The following is a 14,589-nucleotide window of genomic DNA, read 5'->3' on the forward strand; positions in this document are numbered from 1 at the left end:
AAGTTGACAATCATACCACGTACACTTGCGAGTGGGAACAGTTCCCAAGATCCTTTGTGTGAGATCCTTTCACTATTTCTCATTTTGGCAGCTGTACAATTCGAAAAAATAAACTTCAATCATTAAGTTTGGCGTTTCCTGATTGAAATCGAAAGAATTTTTCGGGATTCATCCAACGGGATGCTTTCCATCATGCATCAGCGCTTGTCGTGATTACATATCACCTCTGTGCAAATACGTCACCTAAATTGGTGTTAGGTTACATCTCGCAGTCATAATCATGTCGTCGATGTTGTTATTTCACCGAGCATTTCCTACTTGACCTGTGCCAGACTAGAAACTCTCTGTTCTTTGTGTGCTGATTATTTTAACAGCCGCACTAGTGATAATCCCCTCGTGAACACAGCTTCAACTGAAGAGTCAGTGTGTTATTGTAAATCGATGATGTCCCGTTTCAACCTTCCTTATTACGCTGGCCGCTTGGTTCTTGTAACCCTTCTCATAGCACCGACATTGTTTTACGTTTTTCGGCCGGATCATCCACCCCACGCCGATTTCTATGAGTAAGTATTGAACTGAATACACGAACAGTATCAATGGCGTAGGTGAAGCAATATATTCAAATATACATATAAAGATGTAGATGGATTTCTTTCATAAAATGCTCCGTTTGAAAAGTGCAGGACCGCAACCAATTTGTTAAGGTTATCTTTATCACTGAACACCAGGGACCGCTATAAAAACATACTAACAAGGGTTAATTCAGACATGTACCAAGTACTAGACTCAATGCTCATTGATTGTGGGAATTGAGGGGAAAATGGCTCAAAGATGTCGTGTACAGACACGAATTGTTGCGGGCGGCGAGTGTCAATCGCTACATGCTTGTGCATACGTGATAATTGTGTGTCGAGGATCAAACATTTTGTTATAAGTTAAGCTGTTAGTAAATAAGGACGTTTTATGAATTGTTATTTCACTTTCGCATGTTACAACCCGTATATTTCAAAGTTTTCCGGTTCACTTTAGTCTGATCGAGTCTGGGGAAGATTAGAAGAGGTTCAATGCTGACACTCACGTATCCATTTTTTAAAATGGATATGTGAGGTGTTGTCTTTCCCGTGCTGTTTAAAGTCAGAATTTGTGAGATACCCTCCCCCAAAAAATTTAAGAAACTTCAATCGAGTTATCATACGGTAGTTGTAACTTTTCCTGATGATTGCCGACATAGTACGCCAATAAAGAAAGAAAAACGATCAGTAACGAACTAAGCAAGAGTATTTTCTCGCTACCTCCCGGTTTTTCCTGATCTTTCTTGAGTTTCGAAACAGCTGGCGTAAATTTCATCGGAAGCTGCTCGTAACAAAGAAAACACTCAAAAAAGAAATAAATCGGACGCTTTTTTGTTGGATCAGTAGATATAAAATTTGGCTTTATGTGTTGGAAAATGTGAGATGTAAACAACGTTGACCAGGCTATGCGATATTTCTAACCACTTTGATATCGTTTTAAAAAGTAACAAGACGTGATGTTTACGATTCGTTATGTTTATGAATGAATTGGCTTGCTAGAAATGATTTATCTGTATACTTTTCATTTGAAGCACGATTCTTTTAATCAAAATGTTTTCACGCGTGTGTGCTGGAACAATTTTGTAATATTATTATATAAAGGCCACATCATCAACGCTATGTAAGAACTAATTGTCTAAGGGGAAAATTTATTTCTATTCATTTATTTTTAAATGCTCGTGACTGTCTTATCCTTGCTAGTTAGGTCAAATGTTAAGCGAAGGTTCAGACGAATTTTTCCGAGTTATTCGAAACCTTTTATGATTTATAACGAGTGGATTTATTTGAGTTTTGAAAGTTCACTTATGGCTGTCAAATCTAAAGCAATATTAAAGCATTCAAACACGATCTGATAGGCGATGATCGATAAAGTTTAATCCGGCGGCGAAAACGACAAGAAGATTACCAAAGCAACGGTTTCACAAGCAAAACAAACCCAAATTTGTTCACCAATGATCGACTCACATCAAGTGGACTTCAAGTACAAAATACACAAGCGTACACTTTTTTTAGTCTCAAGGCGTTTTCACCAATGTTTCACCAAGGCGTTTTCACCAATGATCGACTCACATTAAGTGGACTTCAAGTACAAAATACACAAGCGTACACTTTTTTTAGTCTCAAGGCGTTTTGCTGGCAAAGGTTCAGTCGCGGTATACAGGTTATAATTTTCGTCCATCCAGATCAGTTTTTCATAGAAAGTCGTCTTGACGTCGTCGTAAAATTCTGTTGATCGGAGTCAGGGTTACTTTTAATAGTATTTGGTTGTTTCGCCTCTTGTGGAGAAGTGATCTAGTTATTTTAATTTGCCAGATTGCCCGCCCTGTTGGGACAGGGCTTTTCAAGTTCCCAAATACAATTAGCTTTGATGCTTCTTCAATGTTTTGATGTTGAGCGAGTGTTCCAAATGTGCAAAAATTATGTTCGGCTGCTCAACATATATGTCTCTTTACTGTGCTGCAGGCCTATAAATTGGAGATAACCAGAGTGGAAAAAGAAAGTTGTGTTGCTCTGATACGCAGAATAAATGGATAATAGAACTGAATTTACGCATAACCTTTTAACATTCAGTAATGTGGAAAGCCTTAATCCTCGTTCTTTAATTTTTTTAGATCTAATTCCACAAGGACAAATCAAACCTCAAGCAGTAAAGGTAAATTGAAAATTTCCTGTCTTTTTTTTTTACTGCCATGGCAACTGTGAAAACTTTCGACTGAAATCACAGCGATAAGTGCCAATACGATATTATTTCTATTATTAGACGCCGGGAAAAAGTTCTCTACTTCTGCTTTCTGTCATTCAGACGATCAAGAGAAAAGGAGAGCACGCTGTGTTTATTTTAACTGTAGATGTACATAAAACTTCATCACTCATTGTTAGAGTTCCTTATTTCTCTTTTTCTCCAACAGATAGTCCGCTCGAGTGCAACTCACCCCTAATCCCGGATAATAATACCGGCCAATGTCGACCGCCGTGTGCCTGGACCTCACAGTCTCCTTTGACTCAGAAGGTGTACTATGGAGTTGTTGTGATTAGTCTGTGGTTGGCGCTTATTGCAACAATCATCACGTTTATCACTTGGGCCAGCATAAAAAGCCTGTAAGTTTTGCTTAAAATATTATTCTGGAACAAGTATTTTCAACTAATTAGTGTTCTTAACAAACCAGTAGGTTACCAGAAATATTGCGAAATCTACGGAATGAATGTAATTTATTTCTAGAAATCCCAGGATGAGTTCACGTTATGTTACAAACCCGAGCTAACGTTATTCTACGTTTTTCTTTTTCTTTTTTCAGCCGCGAGTTTCCTCACGTTTTACGTTTTCACATAATTCTCTGCTGCATTTTGCTTGGTAAGAAGCCGTGTTGTAAGGGGAGATGTTCTTTTTATAAATTGTAGAGAACGAGGATAAATTTTGCTTTAGGTTTTGAACCCATGTCGAAAAGATCCATTAGTGAACAAATACATTAAGTTTGTGATTAACACTCTTGACAATCACAAAGCCTCCTCGACGTATTGGACTAATAAAATGGATTAAGAAAGAATTCATGCCCACAAGCCGAGTTTTTCTAGTAGCAATACCCCTGCAGTGTTAGTTCATGATGGGCGGCCCCCCACCCCACCCCACTGGTGGATGGAGAGGCATCGTCGAAATAAACTTGGATAAATCTTTCAAGTTTCGACAGTTTGGCTAAGCGCAATTACATCTAAAGGATTAATCATGTTTTCGCTCTTTGTTAATCGCCTTTCTCTTTTACTTAGCCTGCTTCAAAATGATTCCAGTACGGATAGGACTTGAGAAAGTTTTCTGTCGTGAACAGGCCTTTTGGCAGGCAGGAGGTCATTCTTCGCTCTCTGCAGTAATTCTAGGTATGCTTTACATACTGACTTTGTCCTGGTTGTGTTCAGTTTTTCATGGATTTTTGCCCAGACATTTGGTTGTAGAATATTGTAACTAATAAACTTGTACATGAACACATTTTTAGATTTTTAACTTTACGATAATGGTACCTTGAACTTTTTGTTTCGGTATCCATCAAGACTCCTTTTCAAAGAACGTAAAAGCTTTTGTGTCTTGTCACTTAAAGCGATCGCAAAAATTTTATAAAGGTGGGAGTCGAAAACACTACTTTCATGTAACATGTCAAAGACAAATTTGTATTTTTTGACTGGTCTAAATAATCGACGAAAAATTGTGAAAGAATCAATGAATTTTTTCTAAATTAGGCTTAACTTATTTCTTCTCCGAGTTCACATTCTTGTGCAGTAACGACTTCATTTCTTCATTGATTGACAGGTGCTGGGTCTCATTATTTGTTTCTGGCGCATTCTTTTTGGGCCATGTGCTTCGTAGCGAATACTTATGCAGTGATCATTCACGACAATCGAACTGTCTTCAAACACCCAATCAAAATCCATCTTGCGCAGTCGATGCTGAGCTGGCTGGTGCCCGCATTCATAGTGGCCGGCTGTCTTTACGTTTCTCCACCCGGCTACACGTTTCTCTTTATGGATCATATGTCTGCAGGTGCACAGAGCATTCAAATGGCTTACTTCGCCGTCACGCTACCCCTGCAAGTCACGTTATTTGTGTCACTTAACCTGCTCTGGTCCATCGTGTGGCATCTCAGAAAGGTTAAACTTTTTCTTAGTAACTCAAGCTATAGTGTCACCGCTATTTTCTCAATAGGTTACATTTTTTTTTACGAGCTTGTTAGCTGTACAATTCCCTTGCCCTTTGTTTGCGTTTCCTCCGCACGTGAAATCAAGTAATTGTTTTTCCGGATTGTTCAAGTTTGTATCCAAGTTTATGGCTCTCAGCAACTTTGTGAAAGCCATTTTTTCGCCTAAACTATTCGGTGTCCTCTGAATAAGGGCTGACAGGGCCATAGGCATGACTTTTTAATGGGGGTAATTGGTACTTTTGCCATAAGTACACCCTGAGCCTTCCTGGAATTTGTGTTCGCGTGCTTATGCTACCTCTCTAAAATGAGTGCAGTTAGGTGACAGGCACTATTAACACGAGATAAATCGATTTTGATGCAAGATTGCACAAATCAAACACGGTTACCAAACTTTTGAAAAAATTGAAAGAAATATATATTTTTTTTCTCTCATTAGGCGCGCCTGGACTCGACCAGACGTGTTATTCGTGCCAGAGAAGAGAAAGTTTCCATGCGCCGAATCGAACGTCAGTTTTTGAGCATGGCTGTTGTTATGATGGTTTTAGCGGCAACTGTTGGGTCGATCAATACTATGATAATGTACCGTACGGACAAATTTTTGCACGATGCTGAAATGTACTTTCATTGTCTGCAGGTAAATAAGCTGAAAGACATTCTTCCATAGATGGCGACCTTCCTGCGCCACTGCGATTCAAGTGTCACAATACATTTGCTAGTTTAAAACGGACTCTCCCCTCTTCTCTCCACCCCTTGCAATATTCTTGTATTTACTCGAAAATAAAATCGCATGGGCTGGGACTTTCTATGACAACGGAAAAATATTCTAGTTGGTTGCCTGAGCGAATGACTCCTCAGCAAGTTGTGTGTACAAGGCGCTGCAAATTCTACCAGTAGAAAAATGCATAGAAGAAATGATATTGTTCCGAATAGACAAAATTTTTGTTAAACAGTATAAAGATAAAATTCCGAATCTATCCTATTAAAACCTTTTCGGCGTAAAAAGCTAATTTTGTTAGTGAAATGTAGAAAATAAACAAAGAAATGAATGCAGAAATACAAGACATCGCCACATTTTCACAACCAACCAGTTTACAGTTGCAAATCCATTGATAACTGGTCGCAATGTTGACTTACGTGGGTATTCTCTTAAATTCTCATTGCTACAATTGTGTAATACTGCAAGTAGGAGTGGTCTTTGCGCATAGAACACTTTTCGCTTCTTGTGTAAGATATTCAAGGGTAACCCTGCTTATAGTTCAAGCCTTATTTTTTTTTTACTGACACTTCCACGTGATTTGCTGTCGTTCTTTCAGACTTCAAGTAACTGCACTTCACCCACTTATTTCACTGTGCTTCCACTGATCAACTTAGTGGCCCCAGGCTTCCTCTGCCTGGTGTTCTTTTTCCTGTTACTTATGAACAAAGACTGCCGTCAGATATGGACGGGGTATTTCGCCAAGTGCAAGAAGTGTTTCCGGCTATGTGGACAGCCTTTGAGAAAACCTCGTGCCGACACTGAACTCAGTAAAGACTCCAGATGTTCCTCAGTTCTTACCGTGTTGAGTCCAGATCCCAGAAGTTCGGAGTTGTACGGCAGCCAAACATTGGTTGATCCTAAGAACAGAATACTTCCTTCCTTTCCTTTGCCGCGTAGCGTCGCCAGATTAAAAGCAGAAAGCGTTATACTGGTAGGGATAAAACCTAGAGCATCTACGCTAAGTTTGCCAGCGATGATGGGTCCAAAAGTGAATATTTCAAATTCAACTTTTCAGATCCCTTCGTCACCGAATGGGTTGGATCCACGATCAAGAAGTACTTCAGTACCTGTAATTCTTCAACAAGAACCGGGAACAGCTAGCACCGACAGTGAACAAGGACGCGTTAACTCTTATATTCTCAGTGCACTGTCACGAGATTTAGAAGTTTCGAGAAGTATTAACAGCGAGGATTCTGATGCAAACAGCGAAACTGACAAATTCATTTCGAAATCTTCGGAATCTCCTTCCCCGTCTTAACAAATAGAATTTTAAGCTTAAAATTAACGATCGTACACGCTGAGGCTTTAAACAAGAAAAAATATGAACTTGGACAAGTTAGATATTTAAATGCTAGTGGTTTATGAGTTTACACTACTGAAAACAAGAAAATTTAAGTTGTTATACATTTTCTTTCCTCTTGATCTTAGGCGGGTCAAAGCAATTGTTAGTGGATGCAATTTACTTTTCAACAGCATTTCCAATTGTTGATAGTTTTTTCTGAAGTGAAATATCGCGGCCTAACTTGTGTATAGGAGAAGCTATGATGATGAAAACGATGTCGTCGCATCGACGATCATGAAGACAACGTTGGTTGTGATAATGACTACTAGCTTGTTCCAGACTTTCAGTCAGTAAAACCAAGCGCGAGAGTAAATTGGGACCATTGTGGCAGAGGGAGGTTAGGATCGAGTAAGCGACTCGGCCAAAGCCTCCCTAGTTTTTCACTCTATGGCTGGACCTTTTGCTATTTCGCACGGATTTCGCTCTGTTTTACTTGGTGAAATGCCTGGAACAGTTTAGATAATGACACACTATGGCAGTGACTATGATGATAATGGTGACTACACAGGTGGCACAAGCTCCGTCACAGGCTCTTTCACAGTGGATTATTAAAGAGTTTGTATAGTGGTTTAGTTGGACTTGCTTTTGAGCTCCATAAATGAAAAGTTGTGTGAAATAATCAAAGAAATAAAGTCTTACCTTCATAGAGAGTAGTCTGCGTTGTTCTCCTCGCGATTTGAGGTCGTTTTGATGTGTTTTAGCTTGACGCCCTAATCACCACCGAGTCACCGTGCACAAGATACGGGAAGGTAGGAAACTTCTGTTGATACATGCTCGCCAAAATCGCTCGAAAACAACCCTCAGATACTTTCCCTCGAATCAAAACATGGCACCACGAAAGCCAAATAGTTGCCCTTTAAGTTCAACGAAAAAAATCCCACAAAAGTTGGTTTGTCAAGCAACCAATCCAGCGAGAATTTCAAATTAACGGCCGTTCTGAATTCTTCCAATGCGTGGAAGGAACATCTTGTGCAGCTGAGAGACCGTTAATGCGCGGTCAACCTGGACTATGGGGAGAACCCGTTGAGAGAGATTTGACTAGGGTTCAGGTTGACCGCGCATTAACGGTCTCTCAACTGCACAAAATGTTCCTTCCACGCATTGGAAGAATTCAGAACGGCCGTTAATTTGAAATTCTCGCTGGATTGGTTGCTTGACAAACCAACTTTTGTGGGATTTTTTTCGGTGAACAATTTTTATATACCAAATATTAAGTATTTATTGTCGTGTCTTAAAATATTTATGTTACATCTATGAGAGTGTTTAAGGAGATTTGTAAATTAAAGTTAAGTGTATGGTGACACAAATGGCTGGCTCCATTTTTGTGTATTTAAACCACACAGAATGACCCACAATTCCTCTGATCTTTCTGACGAAGGGCTAGCGCTCGAACTTCAGTTTTAGAAACTATTTCCGATGGCCAATTTACATTATCAACTCAGGTGATAAAACCAGATTCCTTGTAATATTCCCCCCCTCCCCTCCCTAACTCGTAACCGACGCTTCACTGAGCACAACAGTTTCTTTAGCAACTTACCCCTCTGTTTCCTTTTGCAGATTTATGTGAACATCTCCATCTTTTTTCCCATATTTTGCATGACAGCAGTTATTTCTTAGGTTTTTATTTTTTCGGAAATTGGACGTGGACATTTGCAATGATCTCTCTTCCACATCCTTGACGTTTGACATGTGTTTCATCGGCTCAAATCCCTGAACGACAATAGTAGTCAGCGGATCTTTTGAAATGTTATGTAATACACGTTAACGAGTGTCAACAGCAGTCTTGTAAATAATAACCTGAGCCATGGACTTGAAACGTAAAGTAAAGCGATCTGAAAATATCCGCGGATCCAGTAGCGTTACAGATTACAGTGAGTCTGGGAGTATCATTTTACGGGTGCAACATGCTCAATCATTGCTCACAGCCTTGGAAAACATGCGAAGACGTGACGAATTATGCGATGTGGAACTGATAGTGGCCGGCAAAGAAATTAAAGCACACCGCGTTGTTCTGGCCGCCGTGAGTCCTTATTTCAATGCAATGTTTACGAGTGATGTTGTAGAGAGTAAACAGAAGGTCGTACATTTAAATGATTTGGATCCTTTGGCAGTTCATATGGCAGTGGAGTTTGCTTATGTTGCGAGAGTCAACTTAACGGTTGACAATGTCCAGTCACTTTTGACCGTAGCGACTTTACTGCAAATGGACACCTTGGTGGAAAAATGTTGCTATTTTTTAGAGAATGAACTTCATCCTTCAAATTGTCTCGGTATACGGCGTTTTGCCAAGAATCACGGCTGCTTTGTGCTAAGTAAAACAGCCAATGAGTATGCTATGAGAAATTTCAACCACACGACACAAATGGAAGAGTTCTTCCAATGTCCTTTAGAAGAAGTTCTTGAACTACTGAGTGAGGATTCTTTGCATGTGAGGCACGAGGAAGAAGTGTACGAGGCTGCTTTACGGTGGATGAACTTCAAGAAACATGAAAGACTAAAAGTAGTTCCTCAAATAGCAGAGATAATCAGGTTCCCATTGATGGCTTGGGAGTTTCTTGTGACAAAGGTACTGGATGATGGGTTTATCACCGGTCAAGGTGACAACTGTCATCTATTTGAGGAGGCCAGAATGTATCATCTGTGTCCCCAGTTACGCAGTGACATGAAGCATCGCAGCAGATTTCGGCCACGAAAATTGTATGGCCAGGCCGAGTGCATCTATGTCATGGGTGGAGAAGTAAATCCTGGTGAGAATTATTGAATCTTTAGTCCCAGTCCTTTCCCAGAATAGCAAAAACATACTGGAAATGTTGTCTAAATAATCATTGATTCCTCTGTGCTTGCTTACAGGGATGTTACAGAATGTCTCTTTTTCAGAAAATGATCAATTTTAAAACTTTTTTAAGGGCTTCTGTACATAGTGTCCCACCAGTTTCAGCAATTTTTTTGTGTAAATCCAAATTCTTCAGAATTCCCTGATGGTTTGCTGTAATGAATTTATACTTGTAGAAGGAGAGGGACCTGTCAGGGTTAAGAGTCTTTGCCAAGAACACAATCTGATGACCTTATCAGGGCTTTATCCCTGATCTACATACATGACTTGAATATGTACCTGCCATCCAGCAGACCAACTGACATATCGCCTCATCTCCCACAATTCCATGCTCTTATCAATTTATTTAATGTAGTCTGAGTCTTTACATGGTTACAGTCAAATTCCAATAATTAGAACCTTCAAGGGAAATTGAAAAATGCTCATAATTATATTGGGAGTTCAAGTTGTCAGGAGTTGAAAACAAATGATGGGTAATAAAGGAAAAATGGTGTTTTACATTAAATGTGAAGGCAAACTATATAAGAAAATCTTCCCTGGGAGGACCTAGGCTCATTTGTCACTCACTGTTGACGTGTGCGGGTCAAATTTAAATGCTGGTAGACAAACAAAAGGAGCTAATGAGATATCTATTGTTTACTTCCACCAGCATGGTGGCAATGAGTTAGCGTGCAAACCACCTACTTCGATCTCAAATTTACCGCCACAAATGAAGACAGTTTCCATTGGAGAAAGGAAATACAAATCTCAAAAATTCTTGTATTGTGATGAAGACATAAAACAATTTTGAGGAATGCGCCCGCTGTTCACTGCTTTGGAGTAGCTGTAGCTCAAGCTGACTTGACTCTAAGAGTTCTACATCACACGACGGTTGATTGACAAATGGTCCAGTGGGACCTAAGGCTCCTTTCATAGCGTGCCTTCGTGTTTAAACATTTTGATCAAATTTGATTATAGAGAAGTGTAGTGAAAGTGGGAGACTAATTTACAGCAGAAATCACAACATAACATAAATGTTTTGGATTACAGCACACTGATTGTTTTGATTTGTTATATATTGACAGATGTGGTTCAACATGGTTTGAGTTACTGAGTATAAAAATATATACATTGTACTTAGAGAATGGTCTGAAGGGGAACCAAAAACTGCTTTGAGTTAGAGGGAGGTTCGAATAATTGAGAGTTTAAATTATCAAGGGTACAATAAGAGTAAATGTATGACAGAAATCCTGGGAAATAGATCTTGGTACAAGTACAGGCACAAGGCTCAAGTTAGTGAGGGTTTGAGTTATTGGGATTCAACTGTATTTTCTTTCTGTTGTAATTGTTTTTTCTTAATTTATTGATTATCATTACCATGCGACAATTTAAAGGCCGATGCACAGTGAGAACTGTGGAAAAGTACAACCCTACATCAAACACATGGTGTGAAGTGTCTCCAATGTCAACCACTCGCCGAGGACTTGGAGCAGCTATTTTAGATAGTATTCTTTATGTTGTTGGTGGATCAGATGGCATAGCAGCCTTAAATCAGGTATTAGTTATCATTATTAGCAGTATTTATATGTATCAGGGTGGCTCATAGTACATTGAAAAGACATGGATCTTGCTGACTATTCTGATCTCAAAATTTTGGTTAGCCTTTGTGATCTGTCATCATCATCATCATTATCTTTATTTGCCTTATTTTAACAATACAAAGATTTATTTACGGCATTAACAGCTAGTCTGGAGGCAAGGGGACCCAAGAAGCCACTGGGCTTCTTGGGTCTCCTTGAGCTAACCAGGAGGCTAACCGCCTCCTGGTTAGCTCAATTGGTTAAAACGCTGGATTGTGTTGTGGGAGGTTGAGGGTTGGAGCCCCGGCTGGACCAATACTCGTGGTCTTAAAATAACTGAGAAGAATTTGCTACCTTTCTATAACATCAGTGAAATGGATAGATATTCTAGTCTTCTCGGATAAGGACAAATAAAGTGGAGGTCCCGTCTCCTGCAGGGTTAGGGGTAGGAGATGTTAATTTCCCACACATATGATTACTGTGAGATGGATGTCCTCCCCTGGGGTGGGATGTGTGGGGGGAAAAGGTGAGGTCGTTACATGGACTGAAGCGGCTGCCAGAGGCACCTGATAATGCTGACGTCCGATCTCAACCTTAGTAATACTGTAGACCTTAGCAATTCAGCCTATACTGTTATTAAGGTATCGAATCATTCACTTTCGCTTTCACTGACCTGCACAACACATGACACTTATGGGAGAGCCACCTCACTTACAATAATAAATCAAGTAAAGAAAAAGTGCTGCAAATGTGTAGCTTGGCCAATTCAGTGATTATTTAAGTAAAAACTCTTGCATTTTTGTCATGAAGCTAAGGAAGTTTGATGAATGAGTGACTGAAATAGAAAGAGAGTTCCAAATTTTAGGACCTTGGTAGAGAATTGTAAATTGCATGAGATTTGTATGGCACAAATACATTCAAAAATTAGTGGCTGTTCTGGTACCTCATTTGAAAACGCATGATTTTTAGTAAATTTTATTTTAGTCTTCTCAATTTATTCAAAAATTGGTCATATTGTTTACATTTTAAGCATTGCTCTGTAATTTCCATATACCGTATTATATTCAATTTGATGCCAATATGATAACATCAATCAACCAATCACCATAATCAATTCTATATTACAAACTAAAATTACAGTAGTTGAATAAATTCATTGTACTTACTGAGACGTGTAGTGTTATTTTGAATTTTTGTTTTTTTAGGGGGAGGGGTGGGTTGGGGGCTTGATAGAGGGGGTTTAATGAATTTCTTCTTCTAAAGAGGGGGACTTATTTGAGGGGAGTGGCTTATTAGAGGGGGGACTTAAGAGAGGATTTACGGTACTTAAGGTTACTGTGCACCTTCAGGGCTGTCTTGCGTGCAAGTGAGGTAGCGCATCTGATTTAAACTGTAGATATCTAAATCCCTATATCAAATTAAAGCTTATAGGACTGGCTATCAGACTGTTCCAAAAATTTTGAAAAACAATGAATTGTTGATTTTTTCACAACTTCTAAACGCGAGTGCCTGAATCACCTTTTGAACGTTACATGTTAAAGTGAATTTTGAAATTCGCTTATTTAATGTGTTCTGCCGTTTTCAGGGCCAAAGCGCTAATAAAACATGTGTGTGATTTGCCATATTCAATTTCAGTGAAAAGTTACAGAATATTTTTGAAATAGGATCAAAAAAAATGTGGAGTGATCGTACAAAAATTGCTCTTGAAAAAAAAGTATTAAGAAATAAAAAATTCGGAGACACGTCTTTGTTGCTTATATGTAAAACTAGCTACTGTCAAGAGCAATCGAACAAATTCCCTTTGACTTGTAGCTCTTAAAAGGTGATTTGGGCGCTTGCATTTAGAAGTCATGAAAAATTCGACAATTAATTTTTTTTTCAAAATTTTTGGTATAGTCTGATAGCCAGTCCTATAATCTTTAATTTGATATTGGGGTTTAGATTAATCTACAGTTTAAACCGGACGTACTACATCGCTTGCATGCGAGACATCCCTGAAGGTGCATGGTAACCTTCTATCAGGAAAAGTTGTTTTTTGATCTAACACCAAATTCTCATAACTAATGTACAAGGATATGTGCAGCAGCTATAGGGGAGAATCAACAACTAGATCTTGGGAGTTAAAAGAAGATTGACTTTCTTCCACTCCCACTTCATGTCCTTCTGTCTTCTCCTCCTTAATCTTTTTTTTTTCAATGGTATTTCTTCCTAAAGCTTCTATTTTATTGCCCTCCTTCATTTCTCCTCACCTACACTGTTTCTCGTGCATAACAAATCTTTCCTAGGTAGAACAGTATGATCCATGCTCTGACAAATGGACCCCAGCCGCAAGTATGATAGAACACAGGAGTAGTGTGGGAGTCGGAGTTCTTGATGGCTTATTATATGCAGTTGGAGGGTATAACGGACAAGTCACTATTAACACAGTCGAGAGATATAATCCAAGAACTGAAGAATGGAACATGGTCGCTGAGATGAACACAGCACGCAGCATGCTTGGGGTAGCCTCCCTGAATGGTCAGCTTTATGCAGTTGGTAGGTTGATCCAGTATTCAGAGAGATCAATATGTGATGAATCTTTAAAGACAGTTTAATGAAGATTGCCAAAAATTACTTTACTAAATATAAGGGGTGAATTATGAGGCCTTTAGCAACGGGAACTGGCAAGAGGTTTTGCAAGGAGTCTAAAAGTGTGATTCCCTTATTGAGGGCAAGTGTCCTTGTCGAGCCATAAATGCTGGTACATTTTGATACATTTCTTCCTCAACAAGTTTCCTTTGCCTTTTCCAGGTGGCTATGATGGTGTGACTGATCTCTCCTCTGTAGAGTGTTACAACAATCAAACCAACCAGTGGCAGCTAATGTCATCCATGAAGACTCCACGTTCTATGGCTGGTGTGACAGTTTTAAATGATGTTTTGTTTGCTGTGGGTGGATGCAACCATCAGAGTTTAGAAAGTGTTGAGATCTATAAGCCTGAAACTGACACCTGGATGATAGTTGCACCCATGAAAGAGCCTCGTAGTGGTGTGGGGATAGCTGTTATTGATGGTCTGTTGTATGTTTTTGGTGGTTATAATGGAACAGATTATCTTAATAGTGTGGAGGTTTTTCATCCTCAGAAAAAAAGATGGACGTCAGCGACAAGTATGAAAACAAATCGAAGGCGATTTGGCTGTTGTTCATAGCTTGTTTTGATGACTTAGTGTGTTTCTTTTGTTTGATTATCTCATTTGTATTTTAAAATAAACCTTAGTTTAGTGTAGTGACCCAGTAGTTTTTCTTCTTAGTAAGAGTATGCTGCAGAGATGCTGCGCAAGTTCTTCCCTGAATTAACCCTTG

General features: G+C 39.2%; 2 protein-coding genes across 3 annotated transcripts; both read left to right on the forward strand.

Annotated features, from left to right (window-relative positions):
* Positions 1-64: 64 nt before the first annotated feature.
* LOC111338282 (uncharacterized) lies at positions 65-7,501 on the forward strand. Of its 2 annotated transcripts, XM_022944733.2 has the most exons (9): positions 65-563; positions 2,684-2,724; positions 2,981-3,170; positions 3,368-3,423; positions 3,834-3,941; positions 4,369-4,706; positions 5,193-5,390; positions 6,070-6,444; positions 6,529-7,501. In XM_022944733.2, exons 1-9 carry the CDS (start codon positions 442-444, stop codon positions 6,769-6,771), a joined length of 1,671 nt encoding a protein of 556 aa, XP_022800468.1. In that variant the 5' UTR covers positions 65-441; the 3' UTR covers positions 6,772-7,501. The 2 variants fall into 2 exon arrangements, with proteins under 2 accessions (XP_022800468.1, XP_022800467.1); XM_022944732.2 differs by having other exon boundaries at positions 73-563; positions 6,070-7,501.
* A 1,024-nt stretch (positions 7,502-8,525) lies between these two features.
* On the forward strand, positions 8,526-14,516 carry LOC111338292 (kelch-like protein 18). The gene is made up of 4 exons (XM_088741791.1): positions 8,526-9,602; positions 11,062-11,222; positions 13,533-13,782; positions 14,038-14,516. Exons 1-4 carry the CDS (start codon positions 8,660-8,662, stop codon positions 14,433-14,435), a joined length of 1,752 nt encoding a protein of 583 aa, XP_088597917.1. The 5' UTR covers positions 8,526-8,659; the 3' UTR covers positions 14,436-14,516.
* Positions 14,517-14,589: the final 73 nt, after the last annotated feature.

Source organism: Stylophora pistillata, chromosome 12 (genome assembly GCF_964205215.1).
Source record: "Stylophora pistillata chromosome 12, jaStyPist1.2, whole genome shotgun sequence".
NCBI classification, from domain to species: Eukaryota; Metazoa; Cnidaria; class Anthozoa; order Scleractinia; family Pocilloporidae; genus Stylophora; species Stylophora pistillata.

Bases quoted from the DNA above. Each gene is read 5' to 3' on its own strand.
- LOC111338282 (XM_022944732.2), top strand. From the start codon at position 442: ATGATGTCCCGTTTCAACCTTCCTTATTACGCTGGCCGCTTGGTTCTT. The intron at 2,725-2,980 runs GTAAATTGAAAA...TTTCTCCAACAG, and splicing joins TCAAACCTCAAGCAGTAAAG to ATAGTCCGCTCGAGTGCAAC. The intron at 4,707-5,192 runs GTTAAACTTTTT...TTCTCTCATTAG, and splicing joins TCGTGTGGCATCTCAGAAAG to GCGCGCCTGGACTCGACCAG.
- LOC111338292 (XM_088741791.1), top strand. From the start codon at position 8,660: ATGGACTTGAAACGTAAAGTAAAGCGATCTGAAAATATCCGCGGATCC. The intron at 9,603-11,061 runs GTGAGAATTATT...GACAATTTAAAG, and splicing joins GGGTGGAGAAGTAAATCCTG to GCCGATGCACAGTGAGAACT. The intron at 13,783-14,037 runs GTAGGTTGATCC...TGCCTTTTCCAG, and splicing joins TGGTCAGCTTTATGCAGTTG to GTGGCTATGATGGTGTGACT.